Consider the following 19,766-nt stretch of genomic DNA (forward strand, 5'->3'; position numbering starts at 1 on the left):
TTAACGTAGATGAACAAAACGAATAAAAAGATGCGGAATTAAATAATTATTTAAAAAGAAATGGTCATATATTTGAAGCTAAAAACATTTTTGAATAAAAAAATGAATAAACCGGATTGTACGAATTTGAGAACCATTGCATCAGAAAGTTTTGAAATGTTTTTGAAAATCCCATCGTCTGAGAAAAGGGTAATAAATATGCAATGGACTTTCTAGGGCTTCCATCTTTTTTTAGTTTTATTCTTTTTGTTTTCATACTTCTTTACTTGATGGCGTCGTTTTAAGATTATCTGGTGTTTCTACTTTATTGTTGTACCTTAATTAGTTATCAGGAACCTGGAATGTTCAATTTGCTTTGGAATTCGAAGTTTACTTTTTGGTCACATATTCTCGAAAAAAGATTTATGTACAGAATAGAATTTCCAGGTCCAGTATTTTAACGCACAATTGAATACAGTAAAGTGAGACAAGGTCACATGTGCTTTCAAGGACCTTGAACAGAGAACGACAGGGAGAATGCGATTCGTGAATGAGACAGGTAGATATTTCAAAGTTTTTATTTGCATTGAAGTAAATAGTGTGAAATGTCTAGGCTATGTCGATAGCATAAAAGCCGTGCATTCAGTTGATTGCAATGCAGTCTCTTTCCATTCATCCTTATAGCTTTCATATTGTTTCGTTCGGAATTCTCGTGCAGGAAATATTGATAAATAAGTCGTATACAGACCAAAGAAATGGTTCAAACTACTCAGTATATCCAGATATGGACGACGATAAGTTAGAAGACACATTGTAGTTGCATCCCCCATCGAGAGTGGGTACTTTGGGAGTCTTCTTTTCCTGGATCTAATTTGTGGATATTTTTGGTCTTTGATCCGTTATTTTTCATGAAAGTCCGTACCAATACAACGAATGTGCAGCTGATACAACTCATGGTTCATTCGCCTGCGCAACGTTCCGTCTTCCATCTGCACGCCACCATAGATGGTACGCAAAACCTTTCGTTCGAAAACTCCAAGGGCGCGTTGGTCCTCCACGAGCATAGTCCAGGTCTCGTGGCCGAGAGGACTACCGATCTAATCAGCGTCTTGTAGATAATCAACTTCGTGCGCCGGCGAATTTTGTTCGACCGGAGCGTCCTCCGGAGTCCAAAGTAGGCACGATTTCTCGCCAAGATCCCTCTCTGAATTTCTCTGCTGTTATCATTGTTGTCGGTTACCAGTGAACCCAAATACATGAATTCGTCGACCATCTCGATTTCCTCACCGTCAATCCGAACTCGGGTGGGAGGTTCACATTGTCGTCTTTAGAACCTCTTCCTCTCAAGTATTTTGTCTTCGAAACGTCGATGGCAAGTCCAATCCTTCTGGCTTCAGCTTTCAGTCTTTGAGCATATATTTCATTCAAAATTCAATAGAGATACGAATAGTTTAAATATTGCACGTGGAATGTCTCTTTTGAAAATTTTCATCGTCAAACTTTCATATTACCCAGTTAAGCCAAATATTTTTCTGATATAGCCATGAATTTCCTTAATTATAGTGTAGATACAGGCTTTGAATAGAATTGAATTAAAGTTGAGTTGATGTAGCAGCAGACAAGAAATAGTTTTGTTTTCTCAAACCTTCGCAATTACAATTAATAAATATTTCGTATTGGCAGAAGATCTTATCACACAACTTAGAAATGGATACAGAAATAGTTAGATAGATGCGATAGAAGAGAGACAGAGAGAGCAAGAGAGAGAGAGAGAGAGAGAGAGAGAGAGAGAGAGAGAGAGAGAGAGAGAGAGAGAGAGAGAGAGAGAGAGAGGGAGAGAGAGATGGTGGGGGGGGGGGCGTGTGAGGAATGGCAAATGATGGTTAATGCAGTGACATTATTTTTATAGGTATATTATTATGATATATTGATTTCTTACATTCTTATCATAAATAATGTAAGTAGTAATTTTTGCGCATTAACCAGTATAACCTAAATCTTGCAAAAGAGTTAAATTTTCGCTAGATTTTTGGGCTTCAAACATACAGTTGCTTTCGGTAACGCCACGAGTATAATTATATAAGAAATCTTTTATCTCACTACTAGGTGAATTACTTCTTGATCTGTGTATTGATATACAATACAACATTTCCCTCATGATTGAACGCAATGCCCAATCCAAGGAATAAATACTAGAACTCACTGTTTCTTTATCAACACATTATTTTGTCTTTGAAGTGAACTTATATATTGATTTTTGAGAAATAGTTAATTTATTATAAAGGTAATTCACAAAATGTTCTCAACATTGAATTTCTTGAATCACGTAAATGTGTTTTCATACCCCGATATTCAAAATCGGTTTAGTTTTGCCCCTAAAACACCAGTAAAGCAATACTCTGTATGAAACAATCTCATTTTTAGTTAGGGGAAATTGGTAAGCGCGGACTAAAAATACAAAATGTTCAATATCTCCGCTGCTCGTGCACGGATTTAGACAATCTATAGCTTGTTAGAAAGGTATTTTTACAAGCTTTCTATTTATGTGCAGTTTGTGGGACAAAATTGTATTGTTTGAAAGTTATTTGCGAAAAACTTTCCGTGTTTTGACAAAATCGCCCATATCTCAGAAACTAAACAACATATCGAAAATCAAAAATAATAGTGTCAAATGGCAACGCTAGGCCTTTCATTTGAAACTAATTTCATTAAGATCGGTTCAGCCATTGCTGAGATAATTACATGACATTTTGTACATACATACATACACACATACACACACACATACAGACATTGTCTCAATTTGTCGAGCTGAGTCGATTGGTATATGAGACTCGGCCTTCCGGGCCTCGGAAAAAGTTTTCAAAGTTTGAGCGAATCCTATACATTTCTTTTGTAAGAAATGTAAAACGAATCCATGATACAGTGATGTGTTAATGTGAACGAAAATAGTGTTGGTTTTTTCGGGCATAACGCATCTGCGAGCGGTCAAGTTTACTGGTAGCTACTGATGTGATGGAATTGAAAATTTATCCCGTAATACTAAACAAGCCGATTGAACAAATTTGATCGGATGTTTAAAGTTATCAACAAATATGTTTCTATAATACCGTGGATACCCATGGTAAACAATTTATGTTTCGCAAAGAACTTTGACGGTACAGTCTTGAATTAATTTCATAGGCACCCTTGTGGGGAGCTCTGGACGTTTTGAATCTACTAGAAAAAGCCCCAACTTCCCCATCGCTACGCGGTTTGTGGAAACACTGGGTCAGAACCCCTCGACAGCTGACGTGATTTATCCATCAACTGCGCAGACCAACCACATGTGTCATTCACAACATTTCTTGATTGGGGTGCTTTTATCCTGACTGTTACATTCCGGAACGGGCGATGTTCTCTCTCGTTCTTCCCAAGTGAGCTTGCATCAATTTTGTAACAGAGGAGCGGTACGCGAAAAGTAGCAGCAGTCATCATTGTCAATGTGATAAGCGAACGCGACACGAACGAAAGTATCTTTAGTTTTCGATCATGTTCTGCTGAGAAATTTTGTGCGTGCGTGCGTGCGAGTGCAGTAAATTCCTGCAGAAGTAACCGACGGATGAACGCGTGTTTTGCATATCGCCTATTGGAAGCGTGCGTGATTCGCCGTGCCGCGTGTGTTCATTAGAAACTGGGATTAAATAATTCAGCAGTGGAGAACAATTTCCCCAAAAGCAGTCCTCTCGATGGAAAATTGATGAAAACCTCAAGTGGTGGAAAAGTTATAGGTCACTCACATTATCACGTTTTGTATAGTTTATCCTTTTCTCGCATTCTGCTTTGGAGGCTCTCGGTCGGTGTAGCTCCTTGTCGCTCTATCCACCCCGAGTAAGGATATTACACACGGATCCGACTGTGTTTCTTCCTTACGATATCGATTATTTCACTCTTAATAATCGTAGCGTGTGCTTTACCGTGCATTATTACTCGCTAGCGACATGTGATTAGTGAAAGTTTCATTCATTCGATCTACAACTGATCACTTGGATCGAAAACAGGTGAAAATCTGAAAAGCGAGTTTGCTCGGTGGAAAAGTGTCGTTTTCGCAGTGCTACAGACTCACACAAGCGTACACTCGCGCCAGTGTGGAGCTTTTTTTTGTTATGTAAAACCACCCCTTGAACTGAACTGTCTTCCCATAACCTCATTTCAGCGTGTGTGCCATTCCGATGTTTTCCTCCTAACATCCGCTCTCTTTTGCGCTCGCTCCCGAATTCCCTTTCACTGCCACATGCTTACGCTATACTATCTCATCATCCGGTGTATCCATTTTTATTGACATTGGCCGGACGGGTACGTTTGTTATTGAAGTTTGAAAGCTCTCTGCACTTCGGATCATTAACAGCGTAGCAATATTCGACGAAATGTAGCCTCCGACCCAACCCTTCCTTTTGTTGTCCTAAGGCAAGAAAGAAATGTCCTTTATGTATGAACTATGCCTCTTCCTATCGAAATGCCAGAGTTCGAGCCCGATCCGGTTTAATCTAACTATTGCATTCTGTTATCCTCCTCCCCTCCAAAATAGTTTTGGAAACCGGACCAGTTCCATACACGGTGATGGGGGTGTGCCCCCTGACGGGAGATGCAACCACCCCAACGCTACATACCGTCAGTTTCTGATTTATACGGTACAGACGAAATAGAATTCCTACTGGACGAAATACGGGATCTCGAGCCGGCCTGCTGTCAGCTAGAGGACATTCAAGTACGTATTGGAAGCAGGACGCAGCGGTAGCATGAGTGAAAAAAAATTCGATATCGAATAAGTTTATCTAGGATAATGGTGCATCGTAATTGTTTTTCGGCCGGCGATATTTTACGTGTGAAATCATGTGTGTTTGTCATATTTCATATATAAAATCGATCCGTTGATCTCATGCATAGAATGCATAGGCATGCAGGCGACCGGTACCACATTGTGTGAAGATGAGTGCAAAAACGTGTGGCTAACGCATAGCATCACATGTATCTTTGATGTGGAGCGGAAATTGGAACTGTAAATACATATAGTTTGACACGGGCACGTACGTAAGTATGTAGCGAAGCGTATATGCAGAGTATGGAGTATGGTGGGTTCGTTCATTCAGACCGACTTGGGTGCCGTATTTCGAGTACAACATACAGAAGGTACAAGAAGGTAGAGGTGATTCATTGAGATCGAATGGTTTAAATACACAGCTAACATTACAAACAGGATAAAATGTTACAGTCTGGTCTCGTACTACGCGATTAACTGGGAGGGAGGGGGGTCATGAAAAAGGATAGAGAGAGATCCTGTAGAGCTCATGGGGTTTCGGCTGATTGGGGATGCGGCCGATTATTTCGACGGTGTCAACATTTAGCGCCATACTTTCTTTGGCAAAGCTGATTTGCTTATTTAGACCTACAATTTAGAGCCATTGGGTTTAGCATGAACTATATTGAGATTTTGATATTTTGAAAGGTGCTGGTCTCAAGAAAATTTGTACAGGCAGTCAAGAGCATCTGTATGTGCGAAATAATAACTCAGAATTGTCCCACCAGGCGGCGCTAGTGCGAATGCAAATATTCAACAAATGCATAGTGGTCCAGAATATGAATTTAACCTTCTTTAGGGCATGTTCAGGACGAGGGTCTGCCTCAAAGGGAAGAAGAGCGTACCTGCATAAGAATACAAAAGTCGCAAATTTGACACACGTAAAAAAGATTCAAGATAATCTGCAAAAAGGTGTATGCATGTGTGTATAATAATTTTATTGGTGGCAAACGCCATGAGAACCCCAAAAAGGCTGAAAGCACTAGTTTCTATATTCAAAACTTTATGCACAGAGAACAGACGTCCATCTTCAGCATTCAACTTGTGTAAAATCTCTAACGGTTTCGAAGGTAGTTGGGATATCCAAACCAGGAGCGCTACTGTCGTCATGTTTTTTGTGGCTGAGTTCGACAGAATTGACAGCGGTTATTCCTCTACCCAGTCAAACTAGTCCGGCACCGGTTCGGACTTCCAGCATGAATTCTAGCTCAAATGCATCAACCGATAGAGTCGGAATCGGTTTTTTCATTGAGCAAGTTTCCATACTGAATCCATTCAGGATTTCGAACCGGTTCCGGAATGGATTTGACGAATAGTTGGGATAGGCTGGTGTGGCGGCGCTAGTGTTTATCGTATATTAATTCAAATGTTTACACACGTTTTTTAAATATTTTTGTTCGATCATGGATGTCTGTTCTCTGTGCTTTATGTTTGAAATAATTAATAATCTTTTTTGGGAAGTGAAATAATATTTATGCAATGTCGATCTTGCCAATCGTAAAACCATTTTCGCTTTACGTATGCCGTATATCTCGTATCATCTTGGGTTTTCACGTCATTTGCAGTTTGACAAGACCAAAATTGAGAAAACCATAATTTGATGTTGGAACGGTCTATCCCTGAGAATGATCATAGGAAGGGTAGTCCTTCGGTACAGGAGCGTTTTATTTTGTATAGAAGTTTCAAAGTAGAACTGGAACTGCAACATTCGCATCCCCAGCAGAGCTTTTGTTTTATAATTTCGAACAGTTTTGTTTTAAAATTTAAAGGTGTTATACGACGCCGCACAGTGGTCAAAATGAGCAAATTCACGCCTTTAATTATTTTTTGGCTAAACTATAGGGTTTTGAGTTTTGGTGATTTCAGACAAGTTTTTGGAGTTATCAATGCGGATTTTTGAAGTAGACGGTCATGTTCCAAAATGAAGTGTAAAGGCACTTCTGAAATATAACTTTTTACTGAAAGGAGATAGGCGGTTTGAGGCTTCAGCAAAGTTGTGGAGAATATTATTTTAAGTAATTTAACTGAAGATACTAACTCTCTATATACAGCCGTTTCGTTGTTATGAGAAGTTTTCAAATGAACCCCATAAAAATCAGTTTATTTAAAATAACTTGTCGTATTCATTCCTCTACAACAATGTTGTTCACAATGTTTTAGATATTGTAAAAACCCACAACATTGTTGAATATTTTAAGACGATCCGATGTTTATAGAAAGAGTTAGAGCTGTTTCTTTGATTAAAAATGTCATTTCTTAACAAGTTTTCTAAAAAAGTTGCAAAAATATGCAAATGAAATAATGTTATCTTGAAAGTACATTTGATTTTAGAACATGGTCGTCTACTTCTGAAAATCTGTCTTAATAACTACAAAAACTTGTCCTAAGTCACCAAAACTCAAAACCTTATGGTTTAGCCACAAAATAATTAAAGGCATTTTATTTTTCCCCAGTCTATCGGTTCTAATTGTCTGTGCTGAAAACTTTGCATGTATTTAAAACACAGTTCTAAACGTGTTTTAAAATCAGCAACAAATAGAACGGCGTCGTATAACAGTTTTAAATTTTGAAACAAAACTGTTCGAAATTATTAAACAAAACGCTCTGCTGGGATGTGAATGTTTCAGTTCCAGTTCTACTTTGAAACTCCTATATAAAATAAAACGCTCCTGAACATGCCCTTAGGTGTTAACTTTTTGTAACGAATAAGGTGTTAACGGGTCGCATTGACCCCGATTTCAAACTCAGTTTTAAGACACATTTTCAACCAAATCTATATGAATTGATACTTAAATTGTTTGTTGGAGTGTAAATTTTCAGTTTCTGGTAAATATGACCGTTTTTGACCTGGTTGGTTAGTGGGAATCGGTGCTGAATGGGGTCGTGTTTGGCATCCATAGATGTATACTGAATTTTCATCATAAATCACAGGTTCATTGATAGAATACTTATAATAAACACAAGCAAAGCAAAAATGAGAATGCATATATTAAATTTGTACATGATACGACTGATCTTCGATGTTCCGGATTACGATTCCGGTGCTAATTCCGGCGGTATAATAGTATTTCTCATAATATTGATCAAGCGACAATATGGTCAATCAATGAAACTGATGCCAAGAATTTGTAATATGCTTGAAATTTTTTATAAAATCCTATCTAAAATGATTTTGATACTCTCATACTAACCCTGGATTCTGCGTGAATGCGTGATTCATCCGGAAGATCAGGAACATCCGTATAACTGGTCAATTCATGAATCTAATCCTAGAAATCTTCGAAAATATTTGTTGCATTGGCATAAATTCGTAGTTATGACTGGAAAGTGGGCGCTCTTGACCACATAATGACTTTCCGGAAAATCTGGAACATCCGTGCAGCTGGTTAATTCACGAACCTTGAGCTCTAAGATATTTCCGAAAACATATAAGGTTATATTATGCGCATAAATGCGTACCTGTGACTGGGACAGGGACCCATGAACCTTTCGGATGAGCCGGCGTAGAATTGGCCAGTTCACAAAGTATTTTTTCAGTGTTAGTGAAATTAATTCATGTTTTTGCTTGGGACATGAACAGCACAGGTCACGTGGCACCCGCGTGTGATGAAGGGTAATTTATCGAAAGGATTTTTCTATTATAGTAAACAAAGATTCGACTATCAACTCAAGAAAACTTATAGCACTTCCAGGTAGACGGTCACAAATACGTTTTCTTTTCAATAAAAAAAGCTGAAAAAAGAAGAGCCAAAAGGGTTCCAATCCCAGTCACAAGTACGAATTTATCTCAGAGCTCTAGGACAAGGTACATGAATTGGGCAGTTCCACGGATGTTCCAGATCTTCTGGAAGGTCATTATTTATTTATTTCATTATTATGTCCATCGGACTTTAGAGTCTACATAGACAGTCAGGATGGGAAAAGCCCATTTGAGTTAGACACCTTACATTTCATTCCCAGACGGGCGCAAAAACCACCATCTTTTAAAAGCACAAACACAGACAATAATAATAGTAGGGTGACCATATCAAACGAGTAAAAAACCAGGACAGTTGAAGGGGTACTGCTTCCCCCGTTACCTCTCAACCGACATTGCCTTTTCCGCATGTTTTCGGCAGTTAAAAAGTTTTAGGGTCTGGCCGGCAGAGCTTCGACAGTAAAACAAGTTCTGGGAGTCTGGGAGGAAGAGTTCTGCCAGAAAGTCTTTCATCGGAATTAGATCACCAAGAACTTTTTCGGATTTACACAAAGGCATTTCTTGCTACACCACCATCAACAAACGTTTCATGCTGAGATGGTCTGTGCAGGACCGGCGAGGAGTTTTCAGTACTAAAAACGTTGACGTAAATCAGAAACATCAGCGATCCCAAGTAACTTCCCTGCGCTATGCCTGGCAATCTCCAAATACAGCCATTATCTCTCGATTTGAGAGCTGCAAAACCTACCATTGTTAGGGGAAAGTGTTCGGTTGCCGGCACTGGTCGGTTGTTGGCACCCCTATGTAGCTTTTGACAGAAACCAGACATGGACATTCTAATAAATATAATTTGTGTGTTATATTAGCACGATCTTTTTGTGGCGATTGCTGAAGCAAATATACTCGAAGATTCTGTTTTACACCCAAAATATTTTTTGAACAAGTGAAACTCTACTTGAAAGTTCTTTTTTTATGATTTGTTTAGTGTTATAGAAAGAAGAAAATCGATCAAAAAAGTATGCGCATTAAATATTTACGATGTGAATTTATTATATTTTGTGATTTAACATTGAATGGCACCGAAATGTTCGCAACAATTTTTTTTGATCAGTTTTCAAAAAGGTTATTAAATTCGGTTGTCGGCACCCAAACATGGTCGGTACCCCATTTTTGTGGCAAATGCTCTCAATAACCTAACAATATGGGTATTTTGAGAACCAGGAAGGTGACTTCCGGTTTAGCGTTTTACATTTACATCAAGAAAGCTCACCTGGTCGTGTTTTCACCGCTAGGTAGCACTGTATATACCAGATTGTCACGACCAGACAATTTGGTTTGGGGGGGGGGGGGAGGATTTAACCTTGTAGCGCCCCTACCCCTTGGCTGACCTCTATCTGATCTGTCTGAAGCTTTGGCAAAAAATGGACTGCCCGAATCTAACTCAATTTCAGTGAATGCGATCCGCCAGTGCCTTAGAAATGCATAATATTCGCCCTAGTTTTTCACATACACATATTGTGGTTCTGATGAAGAATTATGTTCATAATGCCTTTGATGGTTGTTGACATGAATCAATTTCCTTTTCCCTTTGAATCTTGATGATGATCACTCATATTTTTCCATTTTTAGTCAATTTTCTTAGGGTGCCGACAACCGACCACATTTTTCAAAATGGTAAAATATTAGCATTTTACTAAATTTGTAATAAATTTTTTCAAGCTGACAGAATAAATTAAATTCTTTCATAAGTTATTAGCTAAGGCCTCTAGCTTTCCATTGGTATGCTTATTCCCATATATTGTTCAATTGAAGTAATGTTGTGAGCCAAAAACAAAAGTGTGCCGACAACCGAACACATTCCCCTACCAAAAATTTCTCCGTTTAATCGATTGTTATATGAAAGCTGGCGGATAGCTTGGTGTAAATAATATGAGTTTGAGCCAGAGCATGAAAAAATGGATATCCCTGCGTGAACTCGAAAGAAAACAAAATTCAATTCATGCCCGTCGTGATGAATGAAATGTTTGGTTCGTTTCCCTCGTCATTCGTTCTCCCGATACAGCGCATTCAGTTTTGGACATGTTCGGTTTCAGAAGCAAAATGAATTTTGTTTCCATTCTCCCTATCAGAGGGATTATTGAGCAAAAGTGCACCAGATATAGATTATGCAGTTCACTTATGCTCGAAAATGTAGAAGATGCCAGCTTCTGCCTTCAAACTATCCACATAAAAACAAATGAATGCTTTAGTTGGTGAAGGAATTTATATTTCCTCTGCACTTAAGCATTCCATTCTGCATGAAGTTTCAGTCAGATGGGAAGTTAACCAATGAGGGAGGCGCTGAATCTGAATTCGGTAAATACAAGCAGAAATAAGTAACTGATTTTGAAATTTCGCAGCACTGGTTTGAGCGCGACATTCCATACTCCCTGTTATGTAGGATGCTAGACTCGACGGTTAGGCGCTGTTCAGCGTCCAGGCGTGAAGGCATGTTAATCGTCCATTAGCTATTTCATTTATTTGGCCGTGGAACTTTTAATATTATAAATGTGTAAATAAAAATAAATAAATAGAATTTTATTGTATATCCATCGGATCGTGTGTACGCGACTTGTTACTTTGCGTAAATATCTTATTTCTTTTTGAAGATCTATTTACTTCATTGCCTCTTGTTGCTTGTGGATCACTTAGTCCGCTTTCTCTCGGTTTATCGTTTTCGTTCATGCTATCCTCGCTGTTAATGTTGTATGGGCTGTCACGATTACCTGGTTTGAGTTGTTTGTGATCGCTTATCTGTGTTCTTTGTTATTTACTTTATTATCGGTGGTGCTGGCAGTTGATTGGGAAGTAATAAGCGCATCACAATGATCGTTCACGTTGTGCGTAGGTTCTGTTGTTTCAGTATTCGTTGGTGTATGAGCTGCAACTCCGGTGGTTTGTGATTTAGTTGATGTTGATGAAGGGCTGTGTGATGGGTATGCTTACAGTTGATATTGCTTCGTTAGAGGTTTGTGTACATGGTTTCTTCTTGTGTAACAACGTAGAGCACGCAGAGGTCATAGAGGTCATATGCGCACAACGTGATTTGAGATTTGGTCACGCATTTTGCTTTGAATTGAAAGTTCAGATATGAAGGAATAGTCAATATAAACGGGTATCTTAGTCCTAACATTATCATGCTCAACGACGCATTGCATGTTGTCTTTCATAGCGTAGCTTTCCGTTATGGCCAAAGTTTTAAATGTTATCAGTAACGAGTGCGGTGGGCTTGTATAACAACGACTTCCGTTAGTCTGAACTGTATTTGCAAATTTGCTGTTGAGTTTCAAACATCTTGAAATAAATGATCGATATCCCACCGATGAAAGTAACGGTACTTTATTGTCTTGGGACGATTTTTTTTCATTCGATTGCTTTGCTTGTTTATAATACTAGCACGGTACATATAGACAGCAGACTTTAGGTAGAAACGTTCGTTTGATTCACTGCACTGTTAGCAAGCAGAGCGACTGATTAGGTACTGGTATCGACCCTGTAGTAATTCCATGATCCCCAGCTCGAGAGAGCACTCAATGAAATTATACCACGATAGTCGATATTTTTCTTTTTATGGAATGGATTTCCAGTAAGACGAAAAAAAGTCACTAGCAAGAGAACTCAAGTAGAAGCAGAAGCACCAAAACACCGATGTCTCTTTCCAGAGGTACCAAAGGGAATTCTTCGGGTCCCGGATTGAAAGGCGATTTAAGCCGCTGGTAACCCTTGTTTCATCGATATTGCAGTTATGTCCATGTCCTGGGAAACCAGGACGTATGGTCACCCTAAATAATAGCTACAATTCATCTTAAGTCCTAGTACACACAAATCTTTACATTACAAAATAATATTAAAACACAGCAGATCGTCTAATTTGTCGGCAAAGCGGCTGGACGGTTCACTAAATTATGCAGCAAAAAATATGTGTAGGTCATAAGTACGCACTCATTCAAGTGAGAATTCAAGAAACAATACAAAACACCTGATTCTAAGACCAACTTTATGAATTGATCAGTTCAGCGAATGTTCGGATTTTTCGGATGGTCCGATAGAGTCAATTTTACACTCGGAACTACGAATTTATGCCAATGCAACGTGAACAAATGTTTTCGAAAAAACTTCAGAATTCTAGAACTAGATTCATGAATTAGTTTTACGGATGTTCCGGATTTTCCGGACGATTTTCACGTAGACTCCCGGGTCAGTATTTGAATCGGAGTATCAATATCATTTTAGATGGGATTTTATATAAACTTTCAAGCATATTACAAATTCTAGGGATCAGTTCCATCGATTGACCACATTGTTGCTTCATCAATATTATAAGAAATACTATTGTACCCCCGGAATCGTAATCCGGGACATCGAAAATCGGTTGCATCATGTACAAATTTAATATATAGGGTGATGAGCCTATTTTCATCATACTAAGCAAGGTGCCTCCCTAATTCGGTAATTTCTTTCCTTACAATCAATGGAATGCGTAAAAATTGACATCAACCACTTTGCTTCGTTGTTAAGAACCAATATAATAACACAAATGCGTTGAAAACAGTAAAATTCTCGTGTTTGAGCACAATGAAAACTCGAATCGAGTGGCCCCATTGTTGCGCTACCATTTGACTCAATGCGTTGAACAAAGATGGCAGACACTGCTCTAACCAACGGCTTCAAATGGGTAGGGTGATAATAGAAACATGGCGCAAATAGGCTCATCACCCTATGCAAAACTCCCAAGTGGGAAAAATTTTGGACAAGACCAATTTCTTTGTGCATGAGGGCACATGCCTTACATGAAGTATGATTTTTTTGTTTTAGTGTTTCGGATTCTCCTCGTCAGTAACTAGCACCATCTGGGTGTCCAGTTAGACTATGTATCAGAACTAGTACCCAAATTAGCACTAGTTAGACACTAAATTCCAAAAAGTCACACGTCTTGCGTGAACACTAAACCACTGGCTTATACCGAGTGATGTCTCGATAGTAAGCACAGAGGTTCTGTTTGCCGACGAGGAATATGAACCGAAACTGTCTTTTGGTATAAGTACCAAACGCCTGGAATTATGCAAAACTCCCAAGTGGGAAAAATTTTGGACAAGACCAATTTCTTTGTGCATGAGGGCACATGCCTAATATATACATTCTCATTTTTTCTTTGGTTGTGTTTATTATAACTATTCTGTCAATAAACCTGTGATTTATGATGACATCTATGGATGCCAAACATGACCCCATTCGGCACCGATTCCCACTGAACAACCAGGTCAAAGACGGTAAAATTTACCAGAAACTGAAAATTTAAACTCTAACAAGCAATTTAAGTACCAGTTCACAAAAAATATGCCTTAAAACTGAGTTCGAAATCGGGGTCAATATGACCCGCTAACACCTTATTCGTAACTTTTTTGTACAACCCTTCAGGAATGAGCGGAAATTTTGAAATCTATTGAAAATCGTTGCTCTCCATGAAATAAGAAAAGCAAGAAACTCTTAACTTCTAGCTGCAAAACTTGAAAAGTTTTCGCATTTTGAAAGTTCATTTGGGGTCATATTGACCCAAACACCTAAAGAAGATTAAAGAAAATTGGTTTTCTTCCATATTTGTTTCACTTGTTAATACGAATATGGTCAGTTTTCTTAAAAAAAAATGCAAAAACCACATAAACTTTTAAAAAAATTTAAAATCAAGAAAAAATTTAATTCATTACACAATTTTCTAACATGGTGATTAAACGCGTCTTTAGTTTGCTCTCGCACTATTTGGTTATACTGGTTAACCTTTTATTGGGTAACTGTATACTAAGGAGGAACCTAAAAGGTTTGATAAGTACATAGAAAAATAATCAGCAAATGTTTGGCTAAATTACTGACAATTCTCCAAAAATATAAAATACAGTCGTACCTTTCAATTTAATAGATGAACTCTCGGAAAACAACTGATTTCACTGTCGAAAATCTCAAAAAACAGTTACAGAACAGCTTTCGATTAGCTTTGTATGTGCAATAGCTGGTTGGCTCCAGCTCATTTCATGTAAGCTGCAGCCGGATTATAACAAAATATTCGTCTGTAATACAGAGATTCCACGATAAACCGGTCGACCACAAAATATGAATCTCCATGATTTTCTCTGGCAATTACAACATTTTGAACAATTTTTCAAAAGGGCGTTGACGTTTCTGTATGCATTGCTCTCAAAACAAATTAGTTCAATTACTGCATTTACAGCAAAACTATCTAAGAAAGAATTACAGGGAATGAATACTTCCGCACAAAAAATATGCACTGAAAAACTGTTGCATCATATTTCCCAAAAGCGAAATTAGTCGAGATATTTGGAATTGTGTGCCAACAAAACCAATTAATTCGTGAAATTGTGTCTTTTTTTGTAAGTTATTCGCGTTTCTCCATCACAAATAATCAAGTTTACTGCGTCAAAGACATAAAAAAAACCTATTTAGTGTATTCGGGCCATAGAGAAACATTTAATCCAAACGTTTTCTTAACAAAAAAATTTAACATATTTTTATAATTCATATTCTTCATATTTCTTATTGAATATGCTTCGATAAAAAAATCGAAAATGCAATTGGCGATTTGCGGCAAAACCAAAATTAGTCATGCGACACCTATGATTCAGCTCATGAACTGGCAAAGTGATACAATTTGCTTTTTTTCACCCGCAAGTGAGTCGTAGCTTACAACAAAAACTTCATTTCCTTCGCGGAAAAAGCTTACCACTGCCAAAATATGAATGAAACGAGTAAGAAATTTGGTTTTATTTACAATTATTCTGAAATTTCAGCCATTTGCAACTATTTGGCTCATACATTTCTTCAAAATGTTATCGTGGTATTATTGTGGTTATAAAAAATCGTTCCATAAATGAAGTTCCAACTCGAAACCAAGACCCAATCAGTACCAATGTCAAACTCCTTCATATTTTGGACTACGTAGGAGATTCAGTGAAGACTAGGGTTGCCACCTCTGGAGAGGCTTTGACCCGGAGATTTTCACTGATTTTGAGTGGAACGAGACAGAAATTGGAATCAAAGCGATTGCTAGGCATTTTAAAGCACATTAATCGCTTTTTATTACCACGTTAAAGTAAAACTGTAAATTTTTCACGCTTGAGAACGGTTTTATCGGTTTAAAGTGGTGTAGTATTTCACTTCCCCGATTAAGTGCCAAGAATACAAAAGCACCAGCTAATCTCACTGTGGAGGTCGAACGAGCATTGCTCTCCTCCACAACTAACAGGAGAAGGAGAGCAAAGGAGGCAGAGCTGCGACATCACACTATGTGGTATCGGTTACTCGTCATCAACAAATTTTAATTTCGCAACAAAGGGGAAAAACTCACCTCCCTAGCCCAGTTAAGGATCGCTGCTGGAGTAGCAACAACACCGCAAGAACTCGTTTAATGTTGACCTAGTCAGTTGGATTAGAACAAATCTGCCAGACCTTAGTGCAGCTGGTGATAAGCACCGCTAAGAGTGAAATGATTTGGTAAAATTGCAGTAAAATAACTTTTTTACACCATTTTGAGCGACTTAGTGGAATGCAACATTTCAATTGTAGCACATAGCGAAACATCAGCTATGTATGATACAAAGCTGACACTTTCCTATTAGCCGGATATTTTCTGTCCTCGTGTGATCTGGAGAGTTTCATGAATTTACACCATCTCATGAAGTTTTAGCTTAACTTAGGAGGAACGGGAAATGATGTTACGGCGGCTACGATGCTCAACAAATTACATTTCGGAACAGCACACGTATAGCTATGCGAATAATATTAGAAACCACTATGTTTTACGCCCTTTTCGCAAGAAGTTTACTCATCATCTTATAAAATAATGGTTTTCCTTCATTTTCATAAACAATTATCAACAAATTGATCAGTGATTTGGTGTTTAAAAGTTATTTTTTTTACCAACGTTTACAAAAAATATATGCACTGACAGAACAGAATCAAATCAGCAACACTTTGATTCCAGCGCTATCTGTAAGCGGTTTCAACGTAGAATCGCCAATAGTTTTCGAGATATTTACAATTTTGTTTTAACAAAAACAATTATTTTCTTTGTTAACGACATTTTCATAAGTTATTCGCGTTTATCCATCCAAAACAAAAGGTTTTTAAAAATGTTTTTAAAATTTCGTATAATTTGGAAGCTACATGAAAACAACCAAAATATGATTCAACCAAAGGATGATGAAACTTTTGGAAGATTGTTAAATGCATTTTGATTTTAAATGACACATAAAATCATATTCTGTATTAAAATTATAGTTTGTCTGTCAATTAGTATGAAATTCAAAAATATGTTATTGTTAGAAAACCTTTTTGCCTTTCTCATATAAAGAAAGGCTATGCAATCACTGTAAAAATCGACTTTTTAACCGAGGCCCGGAGAGCCGAGTGTCATACACCATTCGATTCAGTTCGTCGAGATCGGCAAATGTCTGTGTGTGTGTATGTATGTGTGTGTATGTGTGTGTGTATGTGTGTGTGTGTCATTTAAACTCACACAATTTTCTCAGAGATGGCTGAACCGATTTTCGCAAACTTAGTTTCATCTGAAAGGTATAACGCTCCCATAAGCTGCTATTGAATTTTTAGTTGATCCGACTTCCGGTTCCGGAGTTACGGGTTGAAGAGTGCGGTCACACAGCAAATTCCCATATAAACTGGTACCACCATGATGTTCAAATGATGTAAAACATATTAAAAGTGATGTAACATAACTCTAGTTTGCGGGTCTGGATCACTAATGATCAATCAAAGCAGCTTTGACCACATTGGCCACCTATGACGATTCATGACGCCCCCGGGGAACCCGCCAAGTTCATAAGCTAATATCACACCCATTCCACAACGAATTCTCTACCGATTTTTACGAACTTGATTTCAAATGAAAGATACAGTAATGCCATTGACTGCTGCTGAATTTCATTCGGTTCTGAGTCTTGCTTCCGGAGTTACAGGGGTGTTAGTAAGGATGCACTAGAATTTCCCATATAAATTGGTACAATCGTAATACCTCAGAGGCTAAAATGGTCACCAAATTACTTCTAATCGCAGATCTAGATCACTGATTGCCAATCAAACATTCTTTGAATATATTGTCCACGATCGACGATTCCGGAAGTCCGGAATTCCGGGCATATTCCACAATTAAAGTCACATCGGTTCATCGGTGATGACTGAACCGATTTTCTCAAACCAAGTCTCAAATGGAAGGCAAAATATGCAGTTGAGTGTTGCGTCGCCGCCCCTCCCCCCCCCCCCCGCCTTGCCATTACACCTCCCTCCTTCATCACTCCCCTCCCCTTGGACCACCCTCACGCCCGCATTTCCTTCATCCACCCCGTATACCGAAATAAGATGAAGGATTTCTGACGCATCCTCCATTCCCAATTTACTAACCCCCCATTCCCTACACGTTCAAACCCATTCCACCAACCTTTCCAAATTATAATCACATGAAGATAACGTTGAACTCAAGCTTATTAAGCTAATTAAATATTATTCTTTTGCCTTTTTCATATGGAAAGGTTATGCAATTGCTCCAAAAACCGACTTTCTAACCGAGGCCCGGAGGGCCGAGTCTCATATAACATTCGACTCAGTTCGCCGAGATCGCAAAATATCTGTGTGTATGTATGTGTGTATGTATGTATGTATGTATGTATGTATGTATGTATGTATGTATGTATGTGTGTGTATGTGCGGATTTGTTAACAAAATGTCCACATCGGTTTCTCGGAGATGGCTGAACCGATTTTTACATACTAAGATTCAAATGAATGGTGTAATATTCCCATAGGTTGCTATTGAATTTCATTTTCAACCGACATCTTGTTCCGGATTACGAGTTGAAGAGTATGGTTACAAAACAAAATTTGTTGATTTGTCCACATCGGTTTCTCGGAATTTTCTGATCCGATTTTGACAAACTTGATTTTAAATGAAAGGTCCATCAGCTGCTGTTGAATTTTGTGTGGATCTGAGTTCTGGTTCCTGAATTACAGGGTGATACGTACGATCACGCAGCAAATCCCGATTCTAACGAATTTTGCGATGAATGTAAAAAGGTGAATTTTTTCCAAAATGTAAATACAACTGTTGAATTTGTAGATCTAGGTCCCGAATAGTCATTCAAAGTCTCTTTGGCCACACTGGCCACCATCGACGGATACGGAAGCATCCAAATTCAGAATAACGGTTATATTGGTTTCTCGAAAATGGCTAGACCGATTTGATCAACTTAGTCTCAAACGAAAGGTGTTGCGTCTCCGGAAACTGATATTAAATTCCATCTCCATCCGACTTCCGGCTCCGGAGTTACGGGTTGTGGAGTGCGATCACATAGAAAACTCCGATTCAAACCGATACCGCGATGAATACAAATACGTGCTCTTATATATACTTACCAAGTGTAATAAGAATGAAAGACATTTTTATAATGTTATATTGTACGAACCAGCTATTAAATCATAGTTTTGAGAAATGAGAAAGGCACAATTGCACCTCTAGGTGGATTAAAACAGGTTTTTACTAATAAGTTCTTCATCATCCAATAACATTTAAAATGTTTCTTTTCTCTTTAGATTTTTGTTGACAAAATACAAAAAAAAATTACAATTTAAATTTTTTACATGAATTTTTGTCCTAGCTCAAATGAAAGGTAGTCTCACTTTCTAGTCTTTCATGTTTTTGTTTTCCTTGTCTAAACTAAAATTTATAGTTGTTTAAAATTGTCATTGTTAATAAACAACAGAGGCATGTAGCGCAGCTACAACTATTCTTGAAGGTACCTAAATAAATATGTAAAGCCGCATTCTAGCACATGTGATTAATGCACACTAGTGGCCGAGAAACAATTAGGTCATCACTACCTACCATGGTATAATTGGTGAGGAATTTACTAAATCAACTGAACGGCATTTCTTTGAAACTATCCGACAGGACTTTGAGATAGCTGGCAGCAGAGCGGGGGAGCTATCAATCTCACTCGAATCGCCGTTGGGCACCTGTACATCCTGGGACTCGCACGCACATTACCGTCAAAGGATAGGGAACACACCGTTACCGTGGGGCGTTGCACTGCACTGCGACGCCTCACACCTAACTAGTCCCACTGGGATCGTGAGGATACTACTGGTGGTAAGTAGAGATACCGTTTCCCAAGTTAGATTGCTGATCTAATTAAAA

The 19,766-nt window shown here is 38.3% G+C and overlaps 1 protein-coding gene across 2 annotated transcripts in view; it reads left to right on the forward strand.

The window, feature by feature from the left end:
• Positions 1-3,462: 3,462 nt before the first annotated feature.
• The window catches only part of LOC131694981 (uncharacterized), a 32,380-nt gene continuing 16,076 nt past the window's right edge, over positions 3,463-19,766 (forward strand). The window contains exons 1-3 of one of the 2 annotated variants that reach the window (XM_058983518.1): positions 3,463-3,749; positions 4,547-4,726; positions 19,521-19,718. In XM_058983518.1, coding sequence (XP_058839501.1) covers positions 4,604-4,726; positions 19,521-19,718 — 321 coding nt within the window. In that variant the 5' untranslated portion in view covers positions 3,463-3,749; positions 4,547-4,603. Of the gene's footprint in view, positions 3,750-3,792; positions 4,020-4,546; positions 4,727-19,520; positions 19,719-19,766 lie in introns of those variants that run through there. The other variant, XM_058983519.1, reaches the window with a different exon arrangement.

This window comes from Topomyia yanbarensis, unplaced genomic scaffold (assembly GCF_030247195.1).
Source record: "Topomyia yanbarensis strain Yona2022 unplaced genomic scaffold, ASM3024719v1 HiC_scaffold_22, whole genome shotgun sequence".
NCBI classification, from domain to species: Eukaryota; Metazoa; Arthropoda; class Insecta; order Diptera; family Culicidae; genus Topomyia; species Topomyia yanbarensis.